Below are 15,597 nucleotides of genomic sequence, written 5' to 3' on the forward strand. Positions count from 1 at the left end.
TCTATTTTCTCCACTTCTAATCTCTTATGTTCACCATTGGAGTAGTTGACTTGAGCGTACGCTCTACAAAAATCTACCACCAATAAACTTAATGTCTTCAATTACAGGTAGTATAAAAATAAGGAGTAAAGCTGACTAAGATAAGTAACTCAATAAACTCTCATTATTTGAGGATAAGAATAATATTCATATATGAATTGAAATATTATTGATGCAAACGTACCAGAAAAAATTTTGGGGATGTAAACACAATAATTTGAAAACTTAGGAGGTTTAAATGTAACTAGTTCTATTATTATTAATTTAAATTAAATAGTATATGAAAGAATATTAAGTTTATTTCTTATGTTTGAAAATTTTCAGACTCTATTCCTCCATTTTATTTTCCAATCATATGTAAAAGAAATTTGGTCCCCACTCTACCATTGCAAAAAAAATTTCAATACCCAATGTTACAATTTATTGAAATACCTTATGAAAATAAGAAAAGCAGTAAGCTTACATGTTATAACCATGTGTCATCAGTAGTCAAAACTAGAGAAAGTTTCCTTCTGTACCAGCATAGACATTATATCATAACAAAAAACGGGTACATCCATCAGGATAATGGCTGCTTATGTTCTAAAACCAAGAAGTGTAGAATTGCTGCCTTCATTTTTCTTCCCCTCCCCCTTCAATTTCCTTCAATGGGGGCAGCTATACAAGATTTTTTGGGGAAGATCAACTACTGTATAAAATTTACTAGTATCTATATCCTCCTATATGTTGACCTGTCTAAGCAACTTGCCCAAGTAAATCTCCTTTACAACATGACTTAGTAAGTACATGCTAAGTTATGGACCTTGTTCCTCTCTAATTAGGCAGGATTCGAGTTGTCTGAAGTCAGAGCCACCTGAACTCGCCATGCATAAATACGCAGATACAGGAAATTAACGGCCATTGCAATTCCAAAGCCCAAAAAAGATGAAAGTAGAATGGAAAACACTGCTTTCAGGTGAAGCTGCAACAAAAATGGAATTTGAAAAGATCAGTTACAGCAAACGGGTGGAATGGAATACCAGCAAAAAAGGACAATGAAAGGCAGTGTGGTTCTACATCCACCCATACAGTGCAAAATAACCATGCCCAGCCACATGAAAGGCAGAATGCCACCCGCTGTTGATGTTACCGTGCATGCAACCAACGCAGGGGCTAAGCTGCCTCAAAGGGAACCTTCTCCCAAGACTACACGATAAATAAAAGAAACAAGACACAAAAGAAAACATAGATTGACTGAAGTTCATTAGAGAAATAATGGAAAGGCATGATATTCACAATAAATGTTCATTGCAGTTGAAATTAATCATTTGCCATATCAAGGAAATATAGGCTGACTATATGAAGAAAAAGAAAAAAACACACACACACACACAACAGCAACAACAGATAACAGGAGTGCCTTGAAGGGGAGTTTGAATTTACAAAACATTATAGAAAACAATTAGATGCCAGCAAGATAAAATGTCATACTTGATTTATATTGAATTTATGACAACTTTTAGCCATTTATGGTGGGTTTCTCTAACACATCGATCCTCCCATGTCCATCTAACACTGCCACGTGGAAGAAAACACAAATCTCTTGACCCAAAAAAGAAATGTTACTACAAGGTCATCACATTAATATTTTTCTGTCTAAAGTGTTTTATCCAAAGGTGAAATACTCCCAGTAGGGATCAGTGGCCACTGGGTGCCTCAATAACTTTCTTCCAGACCACAGCAACAAAAATGAAATGTGTTAGAATATCACTTAGCTATTTTAGCTTGAGTTTCTATTTAGTTACTTTATATTTAAGTCACTTTCTACTTTGGTTATCGTAATATTTTTCTAATTGCTTGGTTGACAAATAATCTCCCTAGGATAGTGTCCTTTTTAGTAAATTTGAGAGATTCTAAGCAATAAGTAATTTTCCTTTTTGCTGTAACTCAATTTAGGAAACTTTCCTAAACTAAAACTTGATTTTACATTTTAAACTAAGTACCATGGGAGAGCCAAAAGACACACAAAAGCTCTCTCCCTCTTCTCTTCTTCTCCTTCATCTTCTTCAATCTTTTTTTTTTTTTTGATGAATAAATAATTAAATTACCAAAAGCCAAAGAAAGACGAAAGAAACAATGAAAATGGGGAAGAGAGAAGCTGAGGCGAGAGACTCAAGAACTAACAAATGGCCTATTTCTTGGAGAATCTACAATAGGGGGGGGAGAGAAAGCAAATACAAAAAAAAAAAGACATCAAGTGAGGGGTAAGAAAGAAGCTAAGAGACTCCAAGAACTAACAATTAGCCTATTTCTTGGAGAATCAGCAACAGGGAGGTGGGGGAGAGAACGCAGTCTCGAAAAAACATCAAAGGAGATGGCATTCCAAATCAAATCAATTGACGGGATTTGGAGGACCATCTCGCATGTTACGCTCCCACCAAAGATGGTGAATAGTGGCGGCAAAGACAAGCTTACCCACAAGGTCACAAGCGAGTACCGCAAAGATTCTCAAGATCCAGTTCCATTCATGTGCAAAACCAAAAGAACGACGGGATCTAGGCCAAATGGATGCAAGGGGCGAGTCCAAACGCAGCGGGAAAGAGGGCAACAAAAAATAGTGGTTAATATCCTCTGAACTATTCCAGGAGATGGCACGATTTGGTTTGGCGGGAATGTGAGGTAATGAGAAAAGTTTGGATAGGCGGGCAAGCTAAGTTCTCAAAGAGTAAGGGCATGGCGAGGGATGTGACCTTTGAACCAAACAAGAGGGGACCAAGGGGTAGGGGGAGAAGGGGTTCTCAGAAGGTTCCAAGCCGATGAAGTAGAAAAGGGGGTAGAGTGGGGGTGCAGCCAAACAATGCGGTCATCGGGGAGGGGGGATAAGGGGGGGAGGGAGCTCCAAAACTGAGTGAGACTGGGGTGGGGAGAGGGAGACCAGGAACCAAAGGAGATGAATGAGGAGAGGGGGGCGGTTTTGGGATGCGGGTGTTATAAACGGTTCTGGGGCCAAGGATAGAGAACAAGATACCCATCGGATGCTAGGGATCTAGCCAAAAAGAAGTGGAAAGACCAGAGGAAACACTAACAGAGATGGCAGGGAGGGCCCGATCACGGAGAGTCAGGAGATTCCTCCAGATCCAAAAGGGATTGGAGGGGATCGCAACAGTCCAAATCGAGTCATACTTGAGGAGATAGGCATAAACCCAAGAAACCCAAATGGAATCATGTCTGGAGCCAATCTTCCATATGAGTTTCATGAGGCATGCCATATTCATGTCACGGATACGGCGGAATCCGAGACCACCCTCAGATTTGGGACGGCAAATGGCTTTCCAGCTAATAGGATGAAGGAAGCGGGAGGATTCCTGACCTTTCCAAAGGAAAGCACAGAAAAGGGACTCGAGAGAATGGATGATAGATTTAGGAAGGGAAAAAATACCACACTAGTAGAGATAGGAGGATTGAAGGACCGAGTGGATAAGCACCATTCTCCCCGCAAAGGAGAGAAGCTTACTCTTCCAGAGTTGGAGCTTCTTTCGAATATGATCAAGCATGGGGGAGCAATGGTGGCGAGTGAGCCTACCAGGGATGAGGGGAAGACCAAGATAGGTCACAGGGAAGGAGCCAGGGGAAAACCCAGAGAGAGCCAGGAGGGCGGCCCTAGAGGAATCAGAGACACCGAGAGAAAGATGGTGGATTTCTCAAAATTGACTTTAAGGCTAGAAAGGGCTTCAAATGGGAGAGAGTTTCAAGGATAGAGGAAATGGAGGAGTGGTCAGCCCTAGAGAAGATCATAGGTCATCGGCGAAGGCAAGGTGGGTGAGCAAGAGAACGACATTTGGGAATGGGGGAAATGAGCATCGATCCGTTTTGGATTGGATAAGTCGGGATAGCACTTCCGAGCTAAAGTGAGAGATAAGGAAAAGGGCATCCTTGACGATACCGTCGGAGGAGAAGAGCCACGGGGAACCATTGGTGATGACCGAGAAATGAGGGGTGGAGATGCAAGTCTCGACCCAATGGATAAAGGTGGGAGGAAAGCCCATCGCCGAGAGAACATCACTGATAAAATCCCAACGAATAGAGTCAAAGGCTTTATGAAGATCAACCTTCATGAGAGCACCGGGAATGGTTAGCTCTATCAAAACCTCGGACAATTTCAGCACAAAGAGAATATTGTCGGAGTGCTCCGACCGGCGATGAATGCCGCGATTGGGCGACAAAGAGGGGATAACCAATTTAAGACGATTGGCCGAATTTTGGAGATGAATTTGTAGATGAGATTGCAGAGCGAAATGGGACGAAAGTCAGAGAGAGAAGAGGCACCAGGCTTCTTGGGGATTAGGCAGAGAAAGGTGTTGTTGATGGTGGCGAGTTGAGACGGGTTAAGGAAGAAGCTACGAATTGCATGAATAAGGTCAATCTCAATAAAATCCCAAGTAGCTAGGAAGAAACCCATCGAAGCATAGACCGGGGGCCTTGTTGGCTTTGTGGGAACGAATGGCGAACGGATCTCATCGGGGTTGGCACGGAGATGGAAGAAGGATTGGTCTAGGAATTTATTAAGGATGGAGGGAAGGAAGGGCGGGCGAGAGGGGAGAGGGGGGGGAGAGGAGGTTAGAGAAGTAGGAGACGATCTCCTCCTTAATACTGGGAGGGTCGAGATCCGGACACCACTGCTCGATAGGAGGCAGGCGGGGTGAAATTGTGGGGGCTTTGAGAGACGGTGGAAGAAGCGGTGTTGGCATCTCCAAGCTCAAGCCACTTGATCCGGGATTTTTACGAAGAAAACTTTCTTCCGGGAGACCAGGGAAGAGAGGTGAAGGGATAGGCTTTCTCCTCCTCCGCCGGGGAGCGACAAAAGGATCGAGTTGAAGGAGGGACTGGACACTGGAGAGGTTCACCCGACACTCAAAGACACTAGAAGAAATGTTACCAAAAGTAGAGGAGTTCCAAGCACGAAGGGCAATTTTGGTGTTTCGGAGTTTTCGAGCAAAAGCCACTAGAGGAAGAGAATGACGGTGGACGAGTTGGGACCCGAGGCATCCATGACGGTGGGGAGAAAAGAAGAGTTAGAAGTCCACATGTCGAAGAATTTGAAGGGTTTGGGACCAAATGAAGGATGACCAAGAAGCTTGATATGGCAAGGGGGTGATCGGAGAGGAGAGGGGAATCATAAAGAGCATGGCTAACGGGGAAGAGAGAAACCAAGGGATGTTGACAAGGAATCTCAATTTTGGAGGCAATGCGGGCTAATCCGATCTGCGATTATCCCAAGTAAAATGCTGACCGGACCAACGAAGATCAAAGACTTCCGCATCATTAATCCAAGAAGAGAAGCTGTCGACAGCCGCAGGGTCAGGGGGGTTACCTCCAATACGCTCATTAGCGAATCGAACAATATTGAAGTCGCCCCCAATACCCCAAGGCTGGCCTAGCAAGGAGCGGAGATAGATGGAGGTCATCCCAAAGAGGAGTCCTATCCAGTGGCGATTGAAACCATAGACAATTGAGAGATAGAGGAGGGGAAACGGTAGAGGATAAGTGAAAATGTAAGAGTTGGGGAGAGGAGAAGAGCAAGGTTGGCTGGAATTTTGCTGGATCCCAAAGAACCCAAATTCGGCCATTGGGGGAATGAGATGAGTTGGAAATGAAAGAACAAGAGGGGGCAATGGAGATGGCAATCCGACGGGCATTGTCACAGTGAACATGGGTTTCTAATAAAGCCACAAAAGAGGCCTTAGACTCACGTATGGACCTTTTAATTTCAGCCTGTTTAGCAATTGAGTTCAGGCCTCTAACATTCCAAATGATAACATCAGTCATTTAAACAACAGTGGGGGGGGGGGGAGCAGAAACTAAGCTATCAAGAGAAAGTGAGGTAACAGGGGGAGGGGAACCGTCCAGCCGAACATGCATGCATAACTGACTATCCAAACTACAGTACGGACAAGTCTCACACAGGGATGAGCTAATAGGGGAGGGGGATTCAAACATTTCAGGGTCAATGGTGGGCCGAGCCGAGGGTGAGGCAACAGGGGTGCAAGCAGTGAAAGGCTCAGAAGAGATGGTCAGGGAGGTAAGTTTAGGAAGCGGTTGCAAAATGGTTGAGCTTGGAGAGGAGGAGCAAGGAGAGGCGATGGGTAAAGGTAAGAGATGTTTCGGTGGGCTAAGTGATTTGGCTTTGGAAGTGGGGCGGGAGTTAGAGGTGGATGGGTTGGGCTTTAAAATGGATTTAGAATTGGAATAGTTCAGAGGAAAAAATGGGTGAGGGGTCGAGGCCCGTGGGCTTTGGAGAGAAGGCCCATAAGCCCGGGAGTGGTGAAGGAAAAGGGATGAGAGGGGCGGTGAGGTGTCGATGAGTGCAGGGTTCGATGAAGGGTAATTTGGAGATAACGTAGTGTCGTGGGGAGATGGGGTCGGTTCAAAAGAAGGATGACGGTTTAGCAAAGGGGGTAAATGCAGAGGCTCAGAGACCCTGCAGACCTAGGTTTTGCACGAGAATGGAAGCTTACCTGAGAGGAAGATGCCGGACGTACCAAAGTGCTCGAAGACCCAGGTGAAGGGAGCTTGAAAAGGCCAACACCGACAGAAGCAACCTCGTCAATGGTTGGAGCAGCAACAACGAGTGGCAGAGGTCAGCGCCAGGCGAACAGGATCGGGAGTAGCGAAGCGGCATCGGTCGTAGCGCCGGCGATCCATCACAGGAGCGAGGTTGTACGGCGATTCGTTTCTTCTTCCGCCTTCGTATGTCTTGCCGGCGGGAGGAGAAACAGCGAACAATCAACGGCGGTGGTCGAGGGAGGAACCGGCGATGGATCAGCGGCGGCAGTCGATGGCGGAACAGACGATGGATCAGCGGTGACAGTCGTAGAAACCGGCGATGGAATGGCGGCGGAAGTCGGAGGAGGAGCAGTGGCAGACGGAACAGAGATGAGTTCCAAACGATCAATCAGACTTCTAGGAATATTTGATGAAGGAGGAAGCATCATCTCAACCACACGCGGTGACGGAGCACTACATGAAGGAGAGGCGGCAGTGGCAGCAGGCGAAACCAGTCACGCCAGAGGAGCAGTTAGCGATGGGGCAACAATACCAGCAGAGCACTTGTGAACTTCGTGTCCAAACGACAGGCAACCGAGCACCAGCGGGATCCGGTCATGACGATAATCGACTAAAGTGAATACCGAGTAATCGGCTATTGAGATGCGAGGGAGGGCGAGGGCTTGGAAGCAGGAACCTCAACACAAATACGAGCATAGGACAATCATTCAAGTCTAGAGGTCTTCAAATCAGAACGAAGAGGGCGCCCCAGAGCAGAACCGATGCGGCTGAGACACTCTCTGTTCCAATATTCCAGAGGGAGACTAGGCAAGTTGATCCACAGGGGAAGGGAGTTGAAGTCGACCCTGCGGAGAGGCATGGAAGGTTCCCAAGGCTTGATGAAGATAGGAGACTTACCAACATACCAAGGAGAACCATTGATGGCCTTCAAATGGCAAGCAGGCGAGGCAAATTTGAATAACAGAATCCCTTCGTCAATGATAAAAGTATCTAAAGCACCCAAGGAATTCCATTGCTTAGCCAAAGAGGTCTTGATAACACCAATGGGAGGGCAGGGGCCAAGAAACTGCCCCAACACAGCATTCTTCCAACGAAGGATATCAGGGCCCGTAGCAGAAGAGGGGCAACGCACCAGAGGGATGGGGGCTTCAGAAGAAGGAGGGATGAAGGAGAGGTCGCAGGAAGGGGTTTGGGAGGAAAAAAGGTTGTTCCAGGCTTTCGACAGAGGGGGGGTGGGAAAGGTTGCGATAGCGGAGGTCGGAGAATGAGGTGGTGGAGTCGGTAGAGGGCAGGAAGGAGGGGGAGCGGTGGCGGAAAGTGGGGAGAGGGACGGCAGGGAGGAGAGGATAACCGGAGGGGAGGTTTGAGTCATCGGAGGCTTTGAAGTCATCGGAGGATTACCGGAGGGGAAGGGGGAGAAGTCACCGGAGCATTTATCATCTTAACCATGACGTGTTCTTCTTCAATCTTCTTCTTCTTTCTGAGTTTCCTTTCAATCCCTAGGTTAGTTGCAAGTGCAGAAATCCTAACACAGTATCAAAGCAAGTTTAATCAGCCTAAGGACTACTTCTTCTCTCAATTTTTGATCAATTTTTTCCTTTTTTTTCCCTTCTACTTAGTGTGCAGCCCCTATCGCTGTTGTATCCATGTAATTATGATCCTTCTTTACCAATTTATGACATCATTTTTGTCTATCTAATATTGCTACTAAAGGCCCAGAGGACAAAGGTTGTTTCTGCCATTATTTGTTCAGTTTGTGATCTGCTGAAGATATAAGATCCAATGAAAATCTTCTTGCTGTTGCTTGATCAATTCGTGACCTGCTGAGATACAGATCCAAGGAAAATTTTCTTCACTTTTCTGAGAATTCACCATGCCTCTAGGAGGTCTTCCTCTTTGTCCGATGGAGTATGACTTATCCACAACCTGCATCGACAGTTACTCTTTTGGGGGAAGCTTCTTTTCTTGCAACTTGCTATTGTGAGGCTTTTTTTTACCTATTACTACCGGTCCCATCACTACCGTTATTACTGCAACGTCTTTCATATACTTGTGAGTGCTACTGCTGGTTTTTATTCATATCTCTTGCTAGTTATCAGAATCAACAGCAATCATTCATCTTCTGATAAATAGAACTGTCATTGAGTGGATTATATAATGCTGGCTTCTATTTCATTAAATCTTTAAATTATAGGAAAGAACCTGTTGTTTTCCCTCTTACCACTGTTGAAGGATTCTGTGATGATATACTAGGTATCAACTGTTTGTTAAAATGAAGGAAAGAACCTGCCACCATTCCTTTTTCTCTGGCTCTCTGGGTTGTGACATACTATGATTACATACTTTTAAGATGCTTTTGGACTGTGATTGTTACTACTTCCCTACTGTTATTTATGTGGTTCTTGTTGATTAATATCCTTTCTACCAGAATTGACCACAATCTCTTTTCTTCTGGTAAATAGGAATTTACCTTTAGATTGTTCCACTACTGCAGCCCCGTTTTTCCCTGCTTCTCTTTCTACCAGAATCGACTTCAATTGTGTTATTCTTCTGGTGGATTACATATTATATTAATGATCATTTGTTCTACAATAATTTTTCTGTTACTGGCTACTTTTTGGATCCCTATAACATACTATTAGTTATCGACTCTTCCTCTGATATTGGTTGGTGCTTCCCTTACTGCTAAATGGTTTACCACTTTTTCTACTGCCCCGTTTGAGTTGATGTTGGTGGTTTAGAATTTTCTACTATAATGATTGGAAGTTCTTGTACTTGGATTCATCAAGTAACATGGTTCCTTCAAGTACCAAAGTAGTTCCTCAATTCAGACTTTGAGATATTGGTAATTTGTCGTAATGCTACATGTGAGGGGGAGATTGGACTATTGGAGCCTTAATCTATATCTACTCAAGTCTTTTGAAGAGTATTATTTGTAAGATCTTTATCCTCCTAAGATGGTATTCTATAGTAACACATGTCTACCTTTTATCTACCTACTTGGTCCGTAGTAACTCATACAACCTTTTATCTACCTACTTGGTCCGTGTAACCTATACTACCTTTTCCCACTACTTGGTCCATAGTAACCTATATGTCATTTATCTACCTACTTGGTCCACAATAACCGTATACTGTCTTTGCCCACCTACTTGGTCTGCAGTAACTCATATTGCCTTTTATCTACCTACTTGGTATGCAGTAACCTATACAGACTTTTACCTACCTATCTTTTAACTATTACTTGCCTTCTTGCTACAAGGTTATATGCGACTTTGGGTTGCACGTGTTATATTCTTGTGTGGAGGTTCCTCCCTACAACTGCCATTATTTGGAGAGTGCCCTTGATGTAATTGTTGGTGTTATACTTTATGGACAGAGTTCATCTTCACCACCGCAGCACTGTCTATTATTCTCGTTGTCAGATCGTTCATTCAACATGAAGAGTTTTACTTAAGTTGTTGTTGATAATCTCTTAAGTGAAGTACTATCGACATCTGTTATTGCTACATATGCTCAAGTGTAATGAAATTCCTTGATATCTTCTTGTTAGTCCAAGCTGGAGCCTTTGATATGTATACTCCAACTTGAGGACGGTGTTAGAAATATCACTTTCTATTTTAGCTTAGGTTTCTATTTTAGTTACTTTCCAATTCTTTTATTGCTTGGTTGACAAGTAATCTCCCTAGGATAAGTGTACTTTTTAGTGGATTTGCGAGATTCTATACAAGATATTATTTTCCTTTTTGTTGTAACTTAGTTTAGGAATTAAACTAAGACTTGATTTTACATTATAAAAAAGTATCACGGGAGAGCCAAAGACACACACAAGCTCTCTGCCTCTTCTCTTCTTCTCCTTCTTCTGTCTTCTTCTATTCTTCTTCTTCTTTCTGAATCTCCTTTCAGTCCCTAGGCTGATTGAAAGTGCTGAAATTCTAACAATATGGGTGAGGTTGTTTTTTAACAAAGAGGACTTCAAACTCAGAGATTCAACTACAACAGGCAAATCAAAAAAAAAAAGTTGCACTTAGGAAAACATTTATATAATAGAAGCAGATCATGCCATCTTCATCTTATTTCTTTCTTTTAATTCAAGTTTGAAGAGAAACAGGGAAGTAAATCATTGAATCCACACTTGATCTGCCAAAACATTCTCATTCTGAAGAATCCAACATCATTCCAGGTGTCTGAACATACACACGATCATCCCTATGCACTCGTCACAGGGATGTGGCGACATGACTGAGGCAATATTTGCAATCGCCAAATGTAACATCAAGTTAAAAGGACAGTGAAATGCAAATGCCAAATACAAGGTATGGTGTGGACAGTTGTCACTACCACTACCACCAACAACAAACTCAGCCTCAAGAATGGGATCAGATATATGGATCCACCCCAAAAGAGAGGAAAACTGACTAAGACGAGTGAAATGAAAAAGCAAAGAAAAAAGATGAAGACACAAAAATCTGAGAAGTACAAGATTAGAAAATGAAAGCAAGAGGAAATAGGCACAACTCAAAAAGTTAGGAAGGTTTTACATAGATGGCTTGCAACCAGTAGGCTCTATCTGAGGTCATACTTACTACAAAACCAAAACTACTCATGTCCTCCCTCACCACCTCTTCTGTGGTCATTTTGTTCCTGCCTCTATCTATTTTCACTCCTTCAATCAGGATCAGATCGCTCCTCCACACTGAACATCCTCTGGCCTCCATTGAACATCACCATACCACCTCAAACAACATTCTCGAGTTTGTCATTGATCACAGCAACACCCAAATGAGCTCCTATACGTTCATTTTTACCTTATCCTTTGAAAAAATTTCTGCACGTCCATCTTAATTTTCCTCATTTCCATTGTGTATAGCTTTTGTATATGTCATCTCCTAACTGTCCGACATTCCTCCCCATAAATCATAGCTGGTCAAACAATTGTCCTATATGACTTTGCCTAAGCATTAAAGGACTATGCTAATCAAACAAAACTGCTGTCACACTTCTCCACTTCATCCGTCCTACTTTGGTTCTATGTGAACATACATCCCTCCTTTATTTATGGTTAGTCCTACATATCTCAAATACTCACTTTGTGGTATCTCTTTCTCCTCAATTTCATGAAGTCATTATCCATTGTAGTTCAACTAAAGTTACATTCTCAAATAATCCGTCTTTGATACACTACTCTTAAAGCTTCTTGTTTGCTGATCTCCACCTCTTTGATTATTTGTCAACTCCTGTTTTTGTCTCATCCACCAAGAGGATATCTTCAGCGAACGGCATACACCACAGGATCTCGTTTTGAACACCCTGGATTAATTCACCCATGATTTGCCCAACAAACAAGGTCTTGCCACTAGCAACAACAAATTAGGGTTTGTAGAAGTAACTCCCAGACCACCTCAAATGACTTTCTCATAGCTTATCAATTAAGGAAGCAACTCCCAAACCAACTCTAATATGATCATTCCTTGCCTTATCCTTCATAGTTTTTCCACTCATCCATCTTAGCATCCTCATTTCTGCTACACTGAGTGTATCTATATGATTCTTTTCAAGAACTCAACACTCTACACCGTACATCATAACTAGTTGAACGAGGGTCCTATAGAATTTTTCTTTAAGCTTTAATGGAATACGTCAATAACACAAGACCCCAAACGCACCTTTCCACTTCATCCACCTTATTTTAATTCTTTGGGAAACATCATCCCCTATATCAGCTTTTTTATTTATGATTGAACTTAGGTACCTAAAACAATCACTCTGAGAAATCTCCTTATTGTCAAGTTTCACCACCTCAATGTCTGCCCGATTATGACTATCTAAAGGTTCAATATAATTGCTTGGGTTTCTTAATTTTTCCCAATGTGTTCTCTCCTGTGGTGTTCCCTTCTCACTCTCTCTCTTTTTTTTTTTTATTAATTATTATTATTCTAAGAAACAAGTTTCACATGTTAGAGTATGACAAATCAGGTTGGTACAAGTGGGAAATTGAGTCCCCTATCTCTGGACCAAGTACACTGCAACCCACTAATATAATTAGCACAAATAAGTTAATTCTCTTAGGATGATTTGTTGTCTACCTCTAAGAAAAGCACCCTGCACCTGCATTGATATGCATACTTGCACCACTCAATGGGTCTGTTTCAAAAACTAATTTTGTTGATGTTCTTCTTGGATGACTATGAGTACACAACTGGAACTTGGCAATTTATGGGGCAGGGACTATATATAATTCAATTGATCGATTGCATACTACTACAGTTCTAGAGGGCTCAAAACCATGTAGATTCAATTTTTTTTAAATATAAGCGGGTGAGCATTGGTGCAACAGTTAAGTTGCGTTATTGTAAACTGTTGGTTGTAGGTTCAAGACTTGGAAACAGCCTCTCCTGTGAAGCTGGAGTAAGGCTTCATTCGTTTTCCACCCCAGACCATGCAGTGGCAAGAACCTTATGCAATGTAAATTGAAGAATGAAGAAGACCAACAATTTGGAAAAAATAAGTTATTATTCACAACTTCACGTAAATAGTACTGGGGTTGCTCAATCTTGGCTGGTTTAGATGGTACGCTGCCAATACAAGTCAGGTACCATCTACCCATTTCACTAATTCTGTAACATTTGATGAGATCATTAACAAGTGCATGTGATAGAGCAGAAAAAAGAGCCACATAGTTGAAGTTGTGAGAGACGGGGATTATGAGAGACCATGGAAGAAAGAACCAGGACTGAGAGATTCCCCTATGCCCCCTTCCATATCCCTTTCTGTTTCCCTCTCTCCTGTTCTATTTCTCTTCTATCTTCTTCAAACCGACTCCCAAGTTGCTGCTACTATTGTGAATGCAATCCGCTGCTGCGGCTGGGTGCTGGACAGAGACCTTACTAGAGATTTTGCACACTTGCGGCTAAGATTTCCAGGCCCAGAAGAGAATTACTAACTGATTTTGAAGGCCTAATATTCAATTACCAGCCTGCTGAGTTACCCCAATGGATGATATCCAGCATGCCAAAGAACTTATTCAGTGAATCAGTGCTACTAAATCTAAACACATATCACCTCAGCCCAACTAAGCATGTGGACATCAAAGAGAAGTAGAAGAAATGCTTTGCAAGGGATTCATAGTGGAGAGCATGAATCGCTGTGCAACACTAGACTTTTTTACACCATAGAAAAATTGCTCCTAGAGAGTGCATTGACAGCTGCAGTCAACGACATCAGTCTCATGCCTTCATTCCGTCAATAATGTTATCAATTTAAATACCAGCCTTTAAGTACAAGTTCCCTATTCCCTTCTCTCAATGACATGCTGGTCCTGCTGGCTAGAGCCCCTATGTCCTCCAAAACTGGTTTCAAATATGGTCAACATCCGATTATTACATGCCCCAGTGACAAGTGGAGACAGCCTTTAAGAAAAGATGGACTGTAAGAGTGGAAAATTATAGAGTTTGGTCTCACAAATGCTTTGAGCACATTCATGAGGGTAATGACTTTTAAGTTCTTCACCGGTTCACCCATTCATTGGCCAGTTCCTTTTAGTTTATTTTGAGAACATTCTAATCTACAGCTGCAGCCAAGATGAGCATCACGAACACTTGAGGAGAGTGATGAGAGTGTTGCTGGAAAATAGAATCTCTAGCTAGTATCTCAATAACATTGCAAGAAATAGAAACTGAAAGATGGTTCCGAAATCTTAACAAATACTGGCAGCATTTCATCCAACCCAGTTGTTAATATTGAGCCCCATGAAGCCATGACACTTCATGTGAACAGAAGCTTCTTTTCTTATTTTGTAAGAAAAAATAAAAAATAAAAAACAAAAAAATTTCTGTCTTGGTCTTCTGTGTGCTTCAATCTACTTCAAGTTTAAACAGATCAAACTTTCAAATGGGGAGTTGACAATGTCTACTTTTGCTCAGTTTCAGCTTTCAACTGTATGTAGAATCTTGTATAATAAACTTGATCTTCCCTTGAAGAAGACACCCCCCACCTTTTCTTCAACTGCCCTTTCTCCGTAACACCTTTGGCACCTTTCCCTTGCTTCCATTTGGCCTCACCCAGACACCTCCTTCCTCTCTTCCCAGAGTGTAGACTACTCTCCTCCGCCTTTGGTGGACCATTGTTTGCTGATACAGTTAGCAAGCTTGACTTCCGGCGAGCATCTCCCACATTTTGATGGAGCGCAACCTCCATAGACGGACCTCCAAATCTAGAACACGATCAGATTTAGAAGACCATCTACAGGATATCTGCTCCAAGCACTCCTCCTTATCCCCACACCCCTTCCCGATACCCCATGGAATAGGCACATCGATGTTACTTGGAGTCGACATAAACGGTTCCAATCGGCTGAGTCTAAATCCTCTACCCCTCAGGGTAGAGCTTCTCCACCACACAATGAGGGTGGGTACCCACCTGTGTGTGTTGACAAAATGAATTAGAGGTGGGACCCCCAATGGGGCTCCGCCCTTACTGTGTGGTGAAGGGTGAAGAAGCACATACCTCTCCCCTGAGGGGGGAGGTAACTGGACTCCCATCAACTCACTCCCCCCCACCCCGTTGTTCTCTTGTTCCCTTTTGGGCTTGCTTTGAATATTCATATACTCACACCCCCACCCCCCAAAAAAAAAAAAAAAAATCTTGACCTGGATTGTTCTGTCCACTAACCAAGGGTGGAATGTTTAGACTATAACTAGTATTGCCCTTGCTATAAGCTAATAATCATCAAATAATAGTTAACACAGTTATTTGTATTAGGAATTCTAGTTCCATGAGAGTTAATTCCAGTCCAACAGCAGGTTATATCCTGTCCTACATTCTCAGACTCGGGATATGATTCATATCCCTCTAACATTGCAGTCTCCAACTCAAGATATATGTTGCCCCTCTCAAGTTGGGTGGTGATTCTTTGGTTTGACAATCCTTTGCAATTTACATATAGCTAAGCCTCCCCCCCCCCCCCTTTTTCTCTTTTCAATATCATGTGGGTGTTCACATTTCTACACCAAGATC

At 42.8% G+C, this 15,597-nt stretch overlaps 1 protein-coding gene across 2 annotated transcripts in view; it reads right to left on the reverse strand.

The window, feature by feature from the left end:
• Window positions 1-245: 245 nt before the first annotated feature.
• The window catches only part of LOC149019350 (uncharacterized), a 37,373-nt gene continuing 22,021 nt past the window's right edge, over window positions 246-15,597 (reverse strand). For both annotated transcript variants that reach the window (XM_089153381.1, XM_089153380.1), the window contains one exon: window positions 246-1,000. In XM_089153381.1, coding sequence (XP_089009507.1) covers window positions 857-1,000 — 144 coding nt within the window. In that variant the 3' untranslated portion in view covers window positions 246-856. The remainder of the gene's footprint in view (window positions 1,001-15,597) is intronic.

The sequence above is a fragment of the Hakea prostrata genome, chromosome 4 (assembly GCF_041222555.1).
Source record: "Hakea prostrata isolate BN-2017 chromosome 4, UWA_Hpros_2, whole genome shotgun sequence".
NCBI lineage: Eukaryota > Viridiplantae > Streptophyta > Magnoliopsida > Proteales > Proteaceae > Hakea > Hakea prostrata.